General features: G+C 40.0%; 1 protein-coding gene across 1 annotated transcript in view; it reads left to right on the forward strand.

Moving 5' to 3' along the window:
* The window catches only part of PRDM2 (PR/SET domain 2), a 56,994-nt gene that overhangs the window by 23,885 nt on the left and 19,801 nt on the right, over window positions 1-13,308 (forward strand). The window contains 1 exon segment of the mRNA XM_050714965.1: window positions 4,161-4,287. Within this exon segment, the coding sequence (XP_050570922.1) occupies window positions 4,161-4,287 (127 nt within the window).

The following is a 13,308-nucleotide window of genomic DNA, read 5'->3' on the forward strand; positions in this document are numbered from 1 at the left end:
ATGCAACAACTGGGTTATAATATAAAGTTTAACTTTGGTCTGTATTAGAAAAGAAACTTATGAATCTGTAATACCAAAAATTTGTTAACAGTTTACCCTGATATTCTCAATTACTCTTCGAACCATCTATTTCAATGTATTTTACTTTCCTCTTCCACCTTCTAGACTAAGGTGGGAAAGGCCTTCAAGTTGCACCAGTGGAGGTTTAGATTGGATATCAGGAAGATTTTTTTCACAGGAAGGGTGATGAGGTGCTGGAACAGGCTGCCCAGGGAAGTGGTGGACTCACCATCCTTGGAGATATCTAAGTGACGTGTAGACATGACACTCTGGGACATGGTTTAGTGGTGGACTTGGTAGTGTTAGGTGGTGGACTCGGTAGTGTTATATGATGGTTGAACTTTATGATTTTGTTGGTCTTTTGCAACCTAAATGATTCTAGGATTTTTACTGGTATGTAAGGAAGATTCAATCTTGCTAATTTGTTGGGATTTTTGAAGTGAAAATTTCCCATTGAAATCGGACAGTCTTTACCACCATTAAACATTCAGTATTCAGTCAGCCTTCAGATCAAGATTTAGCAAGTCACATCTTATGTTTTTTTAATTCAACAAATTTGAAAAGACTCTTCTTGTAGCTTAGTGGTAGTTAATACTAGAAATAATTGTAATGATAATTATTCCAATATTCTGTTTAATATCTTAGCTGTTCCAATGATATAAAAACCAAAGGATGATATTATGAAAGCTTGTTATATCTAGTGTTTTCTAAAGTTACTTTTCATTATTTAAAGTGACATTTATAGTGACCATGTTTCTTAAAAGTAGTGTGAAGAAATTGGAAATTGAGCTGTGAGACAATGACAGCACAGGTAAAAGTATAACATAGAAGAGGAGATTTCAGATTTGTGGTGTCAAGGGCAAGTTGCTACATGAAAGCATTTAAATGTTATCTGTTCTATCAGCTTTCACTATACTGTAACTTAGAAGCTGCAGGAAAAATTCATAACTTAGCAGAAAAACAGCCCATTTTTTTCTTTCTGTTTACAAAGTATGATTGTTTGTATATCTCCCTTTTATGTAAAGGTCTGCTTTTTATCTCCCCTTTTCTGTCATGATTGTTCATATCAGTCTTAGATTCACATCACACCTTATTGACCAGTGAGACAAAAGAAAATATGGTTAATAACAGTGCGCTCTCAACCATTTAGGAACATCTTATCAAGACTTCCTTTCTAATCTTCTTCATAATGCATAAATTTAGGGGAATTCCATTTGGTGACAAACAACACAGTTTTTATTTACCCCCAAAAGACTTAGTGGCTTGTATGTTATTTTGTTCTGCTTTACCTTGGTAGCATTTTAAGTGTTATCATTGCTATTAATTTATTTTTCCCCCCAGGGTTTTCTTCATTTTTTTTTTGTGGGTTTCTGATTTGTAAGTTAAACAGGCTGATTTCCAGGCTGCATTGCTAAGATAAGCAAAGTCTGCATTTGCTTGGTGTAAAAGAACCTCAGAACTGCACAGAGCTTTAATTTCCATGTTCTCTGCTATACATGAATAGTAAAATTCCACATTGGGGACTTCTAATGAGGTCTCAGATAGCATTTTTAACTGAGCACAAGCAAATATCTTCTCTTCCATCCTTTCTTCTTCTTTACTGAAGGACTGAGGATATTTGTAGGTTGCTTTGCATATGCTTTCCCCAATATACATATATGAGAGTTGTCATATTTCATGGAAACAGCTTAAACTCATTATGGGGTTTCAGAAGTTCTTCCTGCCTCTCCTAATAAAATGAGCTAGTTGAATGGTGTTATTCTGAGCATAGTGCAGGACTTTGTAATTCTTGAAGTAAAACAGTAGTAAATTGCTCAGTTTCAAAAAGTCTTCTAAATAAGTTAGGCTATGAGACTGTCCTTGCATATGGCAAAATCAATTTGTTTAGGGAAGAATGTTTTGTCAGATGGGATTATGATAACTCCAGAACCTCCTTGTTACATAGGAACACAACATAACATAGAATTAGAGTGTGAAAAACGCACACAAGCATCAATGCCACAAACTGTCTGGTGTGGTTACAGCTGGGGAGGTAAGGCCACTTCCAAGTGCAAAAGAACAGTGCAGTGGTAACATACAGGGAAAAACTTGTATTCTAATAAGATCAGAGGGGTAGATGTCTATCTCAGCCTGTACAAGACACATTGCAGTGTTTGCATGTGTACAATGAACTGAATTTTAGATAATCTGTTAGAATTTTGGATATTACTCTTGAAAATAGCAAGTTTCAAAATCTTTTGAACAAAAAGTATTCAGCTTAAGGAACGTTAAATGTCAGAATTGGAGCAGAATGTACCAATAAGCATGTGAAAGCTATTGCTCTATAGGGATGGATTTGGGGCAGGCCCATTCATAACCAAAGTGTCCCAAGCTGATGCTCCAGCAGACGGTTTGGAGATAACAGCTTGGAGGAAGTTGGTTGTCAAAGGTGTTGCTGGAGGGTGCCAGCAGTAAGTTGGCTGTGTGCACCCTAGTGCCAAAGGAGCTCTAGAAGCGGCGCTTGGTCACTGCAGTCCTTTTCTTCTTGTATTGCTGTTGAGGGAGATCTTTTAATGGTCTGATTTTTATTTGTTTATTTTTTTGAAGCCCCTGCTACATCTCATTTTGGAAGTACAAGGTTAGAGGGCTTAATTTAGATTCTAGAGTAGTTATTCCAAAATGAAATTCATCACATCGAATGTCAGTTCCAGCCATGAAGCTAACAAATTACATGTTCATTATCATCATGTGTTTGAATTGCCCAAAAGTTTTGCCAACTCTCTTCTCAGAGTTGTATATGGCTGAAATGAGAAGTTGTTTGCATCAGGCAACTCTTCTTCATTCCTTGCTGCCAACCAGCTGCAGAATGGGACCATGCAAATCTGGTTACCACTGCTTACCCTACCAGGCCTCCAGAGCTGCTAAGCAAAGCCTACTGCTTGGCTTCTTATAATATAACTTAAATGCTTACTTAATAAGTTACAATATAACTTGAACACTTGCATCTCTTGTTGTTCCAGTGTCTGGGGATATAAAGATAACTATCGCCTCTGTCAAGTGCTGTGAGACCTTTTTTGTAATTATTAATAAAAAAAAAAATGCTTTAGAAGAAATAGATACTGCTATTGTTCTCGACACAAAATTTCCCTTTGGCTTCAGACTTGAAGCAATAGTCCTAGGCTACCATTTGCCCTAACGTAATGACTCTAAAAATATTATTTTATTACCTCCAGTGTTCATTATGCCTGGGAAAAAGGGGGATTGTAGTTAAGGTAGAGAAAGGCATTTTTGTGTCTGTGTGATTTTTGGATAAAATGGTTCAGGAAACAGAGAATTATGATTTTAAAAAATAGGTTACAAATACATCTTTAACATGCGAAACTGAAGACTTAGTTGTTTCAGTCAGAGGATGTTTTAAGGAGCACATGAACTAACAGGACACTGGCATGGGTCAGCCTGGTGACGGGGCTTCCATGGGAGTAGAAATCGCAGGGATGGCCGCTTGGCTAGCGTGGCCTTTCCTGTGGATTTTTGGGTAGGATTCAAAAAAAAAAAAAAAGAATCAGAAATAATACCTTTGGAATGGCAGACAAGTCTTTAATTACTGTAATTAAGTGGCTCTCAAACACCTAGTAATTAGGTCTTGCTCTGGGTTCCCTCCCCTTTTAGTCCTCTCCTAGATCTTTAGGTTTTGTCCCAAATTCCAGCAGTCGCGGCTGGCTGATCGCTTTTTTTTTTTGGTAACGCTTGACGTGAGGTAGGCGCGTTTCGCCGGCAGCTCCCCGAGCACAATTAACGTGTGCCGGGGCTTGCCTTTGGGCTCTCCCCGGGCCACTCCCGGCGTCCAGAAGGAGCCTTTTTGCCTGTAAGCGCCAGGCTCGGGGGCTGTGTGGTGGCGGGAGGGGCTGCTTGGGGCCGCTGAGGCACCCCCGGCCCGGCGGGAGGAGCCCCGTGCCCGGCCGGGGGCCGCTGGGCGCCGCGCGTCCTCCGCCCGTCAGGGGGCGCTGCGGGCGGCCCCTTGACGCGGGAAGGGCGCCGCCGCTCCCCCCTTTCCCCCCTCGGCTTTCCACCAACAAACCCCCGCCTGATTGGCCCCGCGCCTCTCTCTTCTCTCCCGGCAGCCAATCGCGCCCGGCGAGGAGCTGTTGGTGTGGTACAATGGGGAGGACGACCCGGAGATAGCCGCCGCTATCGAGGAGGAGCGAGCCAGCGCCCGGAGCCGGCGGCACTCCCCGAAAGCCAGGAGAGGTACGGCCGGGACGGGACGGGACGGGGCGGGAGGGCAGCGCAGCGCAGCGCAGGGTGGGGGGGCGCCTCCTCAGTTCCACGCCGGCCGGGCCCCGGCCGCCGCCGTGACCTTCGGGGGCGGAACGGGGAAGTTGGGGAAGCCGGGGAGGGGAAACGGCCCCGGGCGGGCGGGCTCCGGGAGCGGGGAGGGCTCCGCACGGGGAGGGCTCCCCAGAGCCACCCCCTGAGCGCGGCGGCGTGAGGCGGCCTCGGCGGGGCTCGGCCCGCCTGCCCGGGGCCGGCCCGGAGGGGTGGCGGAGGGGTTCGGGAGGGGGCAGGCGCCTTCGTCAGCGTGGAAATATGTCAGAGCGGCCCTCCCATGGCTTTTCCAGCGTTAAGGCAACAGGGATATATATATATATATGTTTTTTTAGAGTGCATGCGGCTCCGCGCATCGCCTTATGTAACTGGCATTTCGGTCCTGGTTTAGACCAAAGCACGGCAGAAGCTCGCTCGGTTTTTAGGTTTTTATATTCGCTCCCTGCTTTTCCAGTCACTGCGGCGGGGGTGCTGGTGCCTCCCGTAGCCGAATATGTGCACCTCGGGGTTTGCTGCAGGTGACAAACGAACCAAAGGAAGGAAAAAGACGATACGTAAACTGGCATCGTTGTAACTTAGCTTACAGTCTAAGGCCCCGTCTCACTTGTGGTGCAGTTGGTTGTGGAACTCGTGTTGGGAACAAGATCGATGTTTGGGAAAATGGTTATTATATAAATCTTGTTTATTTTAGAGAGTGACCTGGGGCCCGGGAGAAAGAAATGGTGCGAGACGATCGGTTATTCTTCTGAGCACTAATTTGTATTTTGAACTTTCACAAACTCTGCAATTCAAGTACTGGCTGTTATTTTTGCTATCTGTAACGAAATACGTTTGGCGTATGTACGTAGGTAACTCTTGGTAAATTAGAGGTTATATTGCGCTTTTCCTAAGCATGCATTATCTCGGCAAATAAAATTTCTGTGCATGTGATTTACCTGAAAGGCTAGAAAAACAACTTGAAAGGATTTAATTATATTATAAATTAGAAAAGCCAGACAGAATCACTTCTAAGGTAATTTTACATGGCCCAGAACTTCTCTTTGCATTCGTGAAGTTACAGTTTAAAAATATCAGTAAATCAATTTGGGAGTTCCTGGATTTTGTTGCTGTACTATTTTTTAGATCAGGAGTTTTAACTGATAAGGTCTTTAATGATTTCAAACTGTCATTTTTTAAGAAAAATAAGCATTTTCTCTATATTTTATAAATATAGACTCCTTCCCAAATCTCACATCCACACACAAAAAAATAATAATCCCAAACAATATAGATGATGATAGAATAAGAATTATAGGTAATAGATTAATTCTACAGATAAATTGTTCTTTATCATTCGTATAATTTTATTCTTGTATCATTAAGCAGAAAGACCAAATTCTTAGTATTGTGTTGTTTTGAATTATTATGATTAAAGCTTTGTTATCCATGTTGTATAAGATGAGTCAATTCACAATATGTGCTTTGTTTATCTTATAATACGTACATATTTCGAAACTTCTATTTTTAGGAGATTCCAGTGGATTATTTTTTACCCCCCTTCTTCTCAGTTATTTTAGTATTTGCAGTAATGTCAAATATTTGCAACTCACACAGATTTGCTTTTAAAAACGTAATATATTCTGCTGAATTGATAGCTGTAGCTGCAGATAAAATTCCAAAATGGTTTCCATTGATAATGCTTCTTTTGGAGATTCAGGGGCTGAGGTTTTATGGGAAAATAAGGGAAGTGGTGATGAGCTATGTATTCAGCAAGATTAGAAAGGTGTTGTTGTTATTTTGTTTGGTTTTGATTTTTTGAAATAATACTAATTGTACTATAAAAATGGGGGGAGGGAAATGTGACTTTACTTCTTGCATGTGAAAAAATTGGAAGGAAGTGCAACGTAATCATGCAAACAAATTCCCAATTTTAACAGGCTCTTTGGAGAGTGAGATTTGAATTTATTAGCTACCAAAGCAGATCAGTCGATTCCTTTTTTTTTATGAAATTAGTTTTGATCTGTTACAGATTGTACTCATACACTTTCAGAGGAGAAAATAGAACTAAATAAGAACTGCCAGGTTTAAACAACTGTGAATTAGTGTCCTGTAGAAACACATTTTCCAGAAAAGGAAGCTGACAGTTTAGTACCTTACAAATGACTAGACAAGACCTTATTTGACAAGTACATTATAATTTAGTTTTTCAAAACACACAGCTATTTAATAACTAGTCTTTGTTCAGTAAAAGAAGTATCCTTTGGAGTTTTTAATGCATTTTTTAGGCCTTGTCCTTGAACACTTAAGATAGCTAATATTTGACAAACGGTCTTGTTGCTGCAATTTGTTTAATGAACTCTGATATATCAGAAAAAGTGATAATTTCACAGCTATTAAAATTTTGCCCAACGAACTGATGCTTACACCATTGTAAAACTTTTCACACTGCAGTAGGATTTCTCTTGATTTCTGAATAAATCCTTCCCTGATCCCAGTTCAGACCGTCTTACCATAAGAGGTAAGCCTTACTGAATTTGTCAAGTCGGGATGGCATTTCAGAATCAGCAGCTGACCCAGTCTGGGACAGGCACAAGATACAGATGGAAATATCACATTCTGCTTGACCTTGATCTGACCTCTGTTTGCAAGTGATTACTGACACTGGTCCATAATCTCCTTCAGAGCATGTTCAGGGTGGCACCTGGCATTCTCCTCTCTAGACCGGTCTCCTCTAACACGTTTGCAGAACCTTGGTTATGCCTCGATTGTGTTTCTCAAAACTCCCCTGCTCTTTAGTTGCACGACTTCTTTGCCAGTTTTGTTTGTGTCATCTGCCTTCAAAAAGCATCTTGAAGCATTCCATCTTCCTGGTGTTAGCGTGAATAGTTACCGTTTGAGGGTTTGAAGGTTTTCATAACTGCAGTAAATCTTCCGTTTTTCTTTTAACGTGCAAAGCACTTTTGTTAATTAAGGAAAAGTGACAGTTCTTACTAACATATTTTTCTGCATTGAATAATTGCTTGTAAAATGTTGTTGCTAAGGTGATGAGTGTATTTGAGATTTGGAAAGAAATTCAGTAGGATAAAAGGGTCTTTTGGGAGGGGGGGGAACACCAAAAACTTGGTTAGCATCTAAGACTTATTGGAGCTAACCCCTGTTATCTTTGACATGATTACTAAGTGGTTAAAAGCCAGCAGCTGCCAGTGCCTGAGAAGGTTGTCTTGGTCAACAACTAGCAGAAAAATGATTAACACACTCTTGTTTTTGTATTTTCTGAAATTTCATGTATTTGTTAAGCTTTCTAGCCATTACTTCTCCCAGGTTGTAGTCAATATATTTTTGTTCTGCCTATCGAGCTTGGAGGAAAATTTGTTCAAATCAAATGCATTAGCACAAGTTTTTTTCATTAATTCCCTTTCTAAGGCGGGGGCGGGGGGGGGGAATAGCCTGGCTTTCACTTTATAGTTAAATTCATAAATCTGTTTACCTGTCGGTGGAATAGGATGAACTTTTTTCCCTTATCAGCACATTTATTCCTTTATATATGTCAGTGTAGTAACAGTAATAATATGGAAGATGAACATGGACTTCAACAGGCTCCCAAAACGTGATTTTTCCCTTCTCAGACTGTTACAGCTGACTTTTCTCTAGCTCTGGTGTTTCTCTTGCTTTGGTGTTTCTCTTGCAAGGATATGTTTATTTGGTGTTTTGGGAGTCTTTGACTTTGTACTGAATTTTTCTTCTAGAAGCAACTTTTCACTAACCAAATATTTCAAGGGAAGGACGGTCATACATAAAAATGCCCAGTGGTTTTATCAGGCTCTAATCTAAGGTGCTGAGTAGGCTCCAAAGCGTGATCAAGCAATGCTAAGGTAATCTGGACAGTTTCAGTCATGGATTATGTGGCAGATCAAATGTGTGGTCTCAGAGGAAGAAAGATACTGGCATTACATGGGATAAAATGGTGCTCTGCTACGTGCTTGTATATAATACTTCTTAAACTTTATTTTCCAGAGGGGAGAAGAGGCCAGTGTTCTACTTCTGCGCTTATTTATACCCCAGTGGTAGTGTTTCCGTGCTGTGCTGCTCAGCTGTGTTTGTGTCTTAGCAGTGTTCCTCGTAGCACTTTATCTAGGCAACAAACCCCACTGGCATAATTTGTTTCATTGTCTGGAGTGAATGCCCTGAGTGCCTCTTTCATATCTTCTCCCTGCAAAGTCAGGCTGTCAAGAGAAGAGGAAAAAGTCTGTAATTTCACTTGACCAAAAGCATGCTGCGTGAGGCAGTTTGAATGGGAGCCTGTCATGAAACCAAGTGGCCTCTTGGAAAACCCATTTGTGTGTCCTCTTAAAATACAGTCCTCTATTGTAGTAGGACAAAACACCTGAATCAAGATCTTGGGTAGCCCCAGCGAATATCTATTGTAGGACAGTTTTAAACTCTCACGCTGTTGCTAATAAATTTATTAAAACTTCACTACCATAAATGTCTGTACTGCTGTTGTAATGCTGTGTTTTTTATCAGGCTTGAATGCAAAGTGCAACTTCAGGCTTTTGCTTCAGAGATTTTAAATCAGTGCTGCCATACTAGAAGTTACAGTGGATTTACTTTTATCTGAAAGTGTGGCTATGGCTGAAATGGTGTCAAATTGCAGCCGCACAAAAGCAAAACGTGAAGATGCAATAAGCAGGTTAAATTCTGTGCATGGTCAAAATTCTTGCAGTTTTTCTGTTAATGCTTTCATAGGCATTTTCTCTTAGTTCCAAATAATCACTTGCACTTGAATTGCCTAACTACACATCCTGGTCACAAAAGTTGGGCCTTGGATTGCCATCTGGATGGCATCACAAATGGAAATCGTGGCCCAGTGGTGCCGTGATGATCTTTTTTTTTTAATTTGTTACGTGAATTTCTTAGCTAGATCTCTTCATGGAATAAAAGAGCTTGTGAGAAAATGGTTGAGTGTTAACTGGAATATGGCTTACAGAAGGTGGTAAATCTATATGAAAAACTTGGGAACTTAAGGCTTCAAAACTTCCTAGCTAATGACTGGGAAGAGACAAGGGAGGAAGGAGAAGGTCAGAAAGAAGATCTGGAACAAAACTTTAGAATGAAGTTTACTTTGATTTTTCCAAGTTTAGACTGATTAACAAGAAGAATTCTGTAACTCCAGTTTAAAAGTTGCCTTTGGCACGTCAAGGGAGCTGTATCTCTCATTGCTGCTTCTATCTGGTGAACATCTAATATATTTGAGGTCTTCTAACCAGTGGAGATTTTCTCTTATCTCCTATAAAATGGGGCTTTTTGAAGAGGAGACTTGTATTACTTTAAGTTTCCTTCTTCACTTCTACAGCAACGCCCCCAGTTTCTGTGATAGCTGTTGCTCTGAGCCTTCCCGAGCAGCAGAGTGAGATTGGTATGATTCATTCCAGCTTTGCTTCTGCCTACGGGTTTAAGAATAGGAGAAGATAAGACTTCATTTCAGACGTAAAAATAAATTATCGGTGTATATATAAAAATAATTAAGAATTCAGCATTAAATTGCATTTATTGACCCCCTTAAAAACTCCGTATTTCAAAGTTTAAGCTTTTGGAAGAATGAAGACTTAGCATATTCAGATAATAATTCCGAAGTTGTTTTCTAAAAAAAAAAAAATCAGTGTTTTTAATCAGATTATAGCATATTTATATGAACATTGTGCAACTTGTTTACTTGTGTGCTGTAATTGTAAGGTTAGAGAAGGCTGCAAGGTTTGTTTCTTCTTCAGAAGCCTCACACTATTGTGTATGCACTCCCTTTAAAAGTTTCCGAATGTGCAGCTGCTAATGGAAGTCCACAGGTGTTGTCAGTGTGGGGCTGTCGCTGTTATCAGCATCACGGTATGTGCTTGTGCTAAAAGCTGGATTAGACACCCCAATTTTCATGCTGCTGGGGACACCCAGTTCTGTCCGCTCACACATGAGAGTGGTGGTGCCACTAGGAAAGCAAAGTTCCTTGTAATAATAGGAACTTAGCAAAGGGCCAGAAGGTGATTGGGAATGCAGGGTAAGGACTCGGTGCTGATAATACCAGATCTTCATTACAGCAAGTCGTGCAAGCATCCCGTGCACCCTGTGTTACTTCATCCCGGTGTGGTTTTGTCACACAAAAAGTTTATTTAACAACGTCCTTTATAGTTGTTAACAATTCAGTATGTTTTTAGCTACCATATTATTTCTGATTAGGGCATATCTCTAACATAACAAACTTTGATTTGCATATGCAAATCAGATTCTAAACTGATCTGTATTTTCCTTCTTTTCCTCAGTTCAACCACTCTTCCATATGCTATTTTTTCCCCCAAATTAAATAATGAAACACATCTAGATCCCAGTTGCAGCATTTCTGAGCAAATTTGCTAGTGTTCTCTTTAGTTAACCTACAGTAGGAAGAAAAGTAAGGCATCAGACAACTTTCCAATATTAATCAATGTGGTTTTTTTCTATTGATCAGGATTAGCTTTGGAACTGGGGGTGGCCTGGGAGAAAAGAAGCTTAGTATTCCATTGCTTTTTTTTTTTTTTTTTGGAAACCACTTTTTTAATTATCCTGAAAATCAGTTAAGTTATGAAGTTTCTATTAAAATATTACTTCCCTTGCACAAATACTGTTAGGATTTTCCAACGCTTTCTTAAAATACTCTTTTTTCTGAGTCACAGAACTGTTGAACTGTTTCTGTGGAGAAGATGGGGAGAAAAATTGGTGAGTGCTGTTTTAGGAAAGAACTTTGCGTTGAACAGATTTAGAGGCTGTGTTCAAGTACAGGAAGTGGATGAATTCCTGCAGAATAGGAGAATAGATGCAGTTTTCCAGAAACAAGTGGTTTTCTTTTTTGTTCTCTTAAGTGCCTTACATTGTGTGTGTTTGGGAACTGTCCCGTTGCTTGTGAGAGCAGGCTTTGGTTTTTCTCTTACACTCAATGAGTTCCTGCCTTGCCCATGGCAGTGTTTGGGTTTGCTGTCTCACTTAAACCGATGCAACTTTATTCGTGTGAACAAACCTTTCTTGACTTCTTTTGCGTTGTCTCATGTGAAGTCAAGGCTTTACCAGGCACTTACTCTTTCACTTCGTTTGTTGCCTTACAATTGGACGCTTTGGCTTTTGTGGGAGATACAAGCTCATCAATGACTGACTTTCAGTGTATTCTTTCTTACCTTCAGCTTGTCCTTCTTGAATCTTGTCCTCATGTAGTGAAGGCTCTAAGTTCTCCTTATAATGGGAACCTTCCCTACCTCTTAATCATTTTTACTGCTTTTCTCTAGATGCTTTATTTTTACGCTTAATCTTTTTTAAACTGTTTGAGCAATACTACTAATGTTGATTCTGTATCATTAATAGTACTAAACTTTAGTGCTTGTTTTTTTATTGCAATTCACCATTACTTTGCATTGACCATGTATTTTACTTGAATTGTTTATGGGAACCTCTTACTCTGAGGACATATCTACAGATGCCCTGCATAATTTGTTATGAAGTGGCAAGGAGGCACGTTTAGCATAACTCCAAGTATGTCCATACAAAGTTTTGATAAGTGGTTTATTTGTGGGAAGAGATGTGACTCCAATTGTACGTGTGTGTGGCTGAGACCTGTTTTCTTTAGGCATGATACCTCCTTACTTTGTAAGGCAATTTCTGTTTGTAAAGTCTCTGAAAATTCTAATGTCACTATTACAAAACTGCAAAATATCAAAATAATTTTATGTTCCACTTATTCAATGCATTTTTCAAAGGTACAAAAACAGTTATTATCAGACCAGAGCATACTTAATTTTTTTTAGCCTGTCAAACCTTCAAATTTATTTTGTCATTCTTGCCAAGAGCCTTACATAGATTGACAGGAATGACTTTGTGGTAGAGAATTTTCACTGGCCTCCACTCACTGCGTGAAGTCCCTCAATGAAATATAGCAATCTTTAAGTTTTTGCTTGGTTTTAACAGTTACTGAAATAAAGCTTACTGGTGATTCAACACTTCTAGCTAGAAATCAGGTATTGTCTGAACACCAGATGTTCACTAGTATATATTTTACTGTGTATGAACTTCTTCCCCTGGACTAAGCAAGTGTGTTATTTATTTGTATCACCAGTGTATGTTTGCCTAGCATGAAACCTTCAGAAAAATTTAAGAGCTTACTAGGTTTGCTGTTGAGAGTTAATTTTGTTGTCACACTTTCTATCAGAGTTCTGCAAGAGCATTTGATAGACTATGATTAATGCCCCAGAACTTCAAAGAGGCAGTATTATTAACGTGGTGGTTGGCATAAAGTTACTCTAGTGAGACTATTATAATAGTTGAAAATCTTCTTGATTATTATTACTGCAAAATGCTATGGAAATGAGTTGTCAGCTACACATCTATTCCAACTTGCATTGACAGCCAGGCTCCTTGCTTGCTAGAATCTAGCCAAATCCGAATCTGGTTTTATTTGGCAGTCTGTAAGAAAATTCCGTTGTTATATGGCGAAGGCCTAGTGTTTCTGAAAGTGGCTTAATTCGTGTAAATTATGGTAGATTTTCTCTCCTATTGTCACTGGTCAAAGCCAGGTACAGTGCAAACTTCCTCTTACTGTTGCCAGTAAAATCAAACACTTCACTGGGTAGTAAGCTCTGGTGTAAAGCAGCTCAGCAGCAGTGACAGCTGAGCTCTCTGTAGCACGAAGTTTGTATCAGAATCTTAAAATACCCACCTTTGCCTTCGAGTCATACTCCTAAAAGGAAATGTGCACGGTACGGGTGCCAAATGTTAGAATCGTCTTGGGTTTTTACCAAGGAGTAGGTCACACCAAGTTTCAGCCGGTTGAGTAAAAAATTGACTTCCTGCGGTGTTCTATTTCAAGTGACAAGTAAAGAGCAAAGAGCCCAGCATTTCAGATCTTATGGACCCTTGTCAGGGATTGCAAAAGCAAAGTGGACTTTGTGCTGGAAC

The sequence above is a fragment of the Cygnus atratus genome, chromosome 21 (assembly GCF_013377495.2).
Source record: "Cygnus atratus isolate AKBS03 ecotype Queensland, Australia chromosome 21, CAtr_DNAZoo_HiC_assembly, whole genome shotgun sequence".
NCBI classification, from domain to species: Eukaryota; Metazoa; Chordata; class Aves; order Anseriformes; family Anatidae; genus Cygnus; species Cygnus atratus.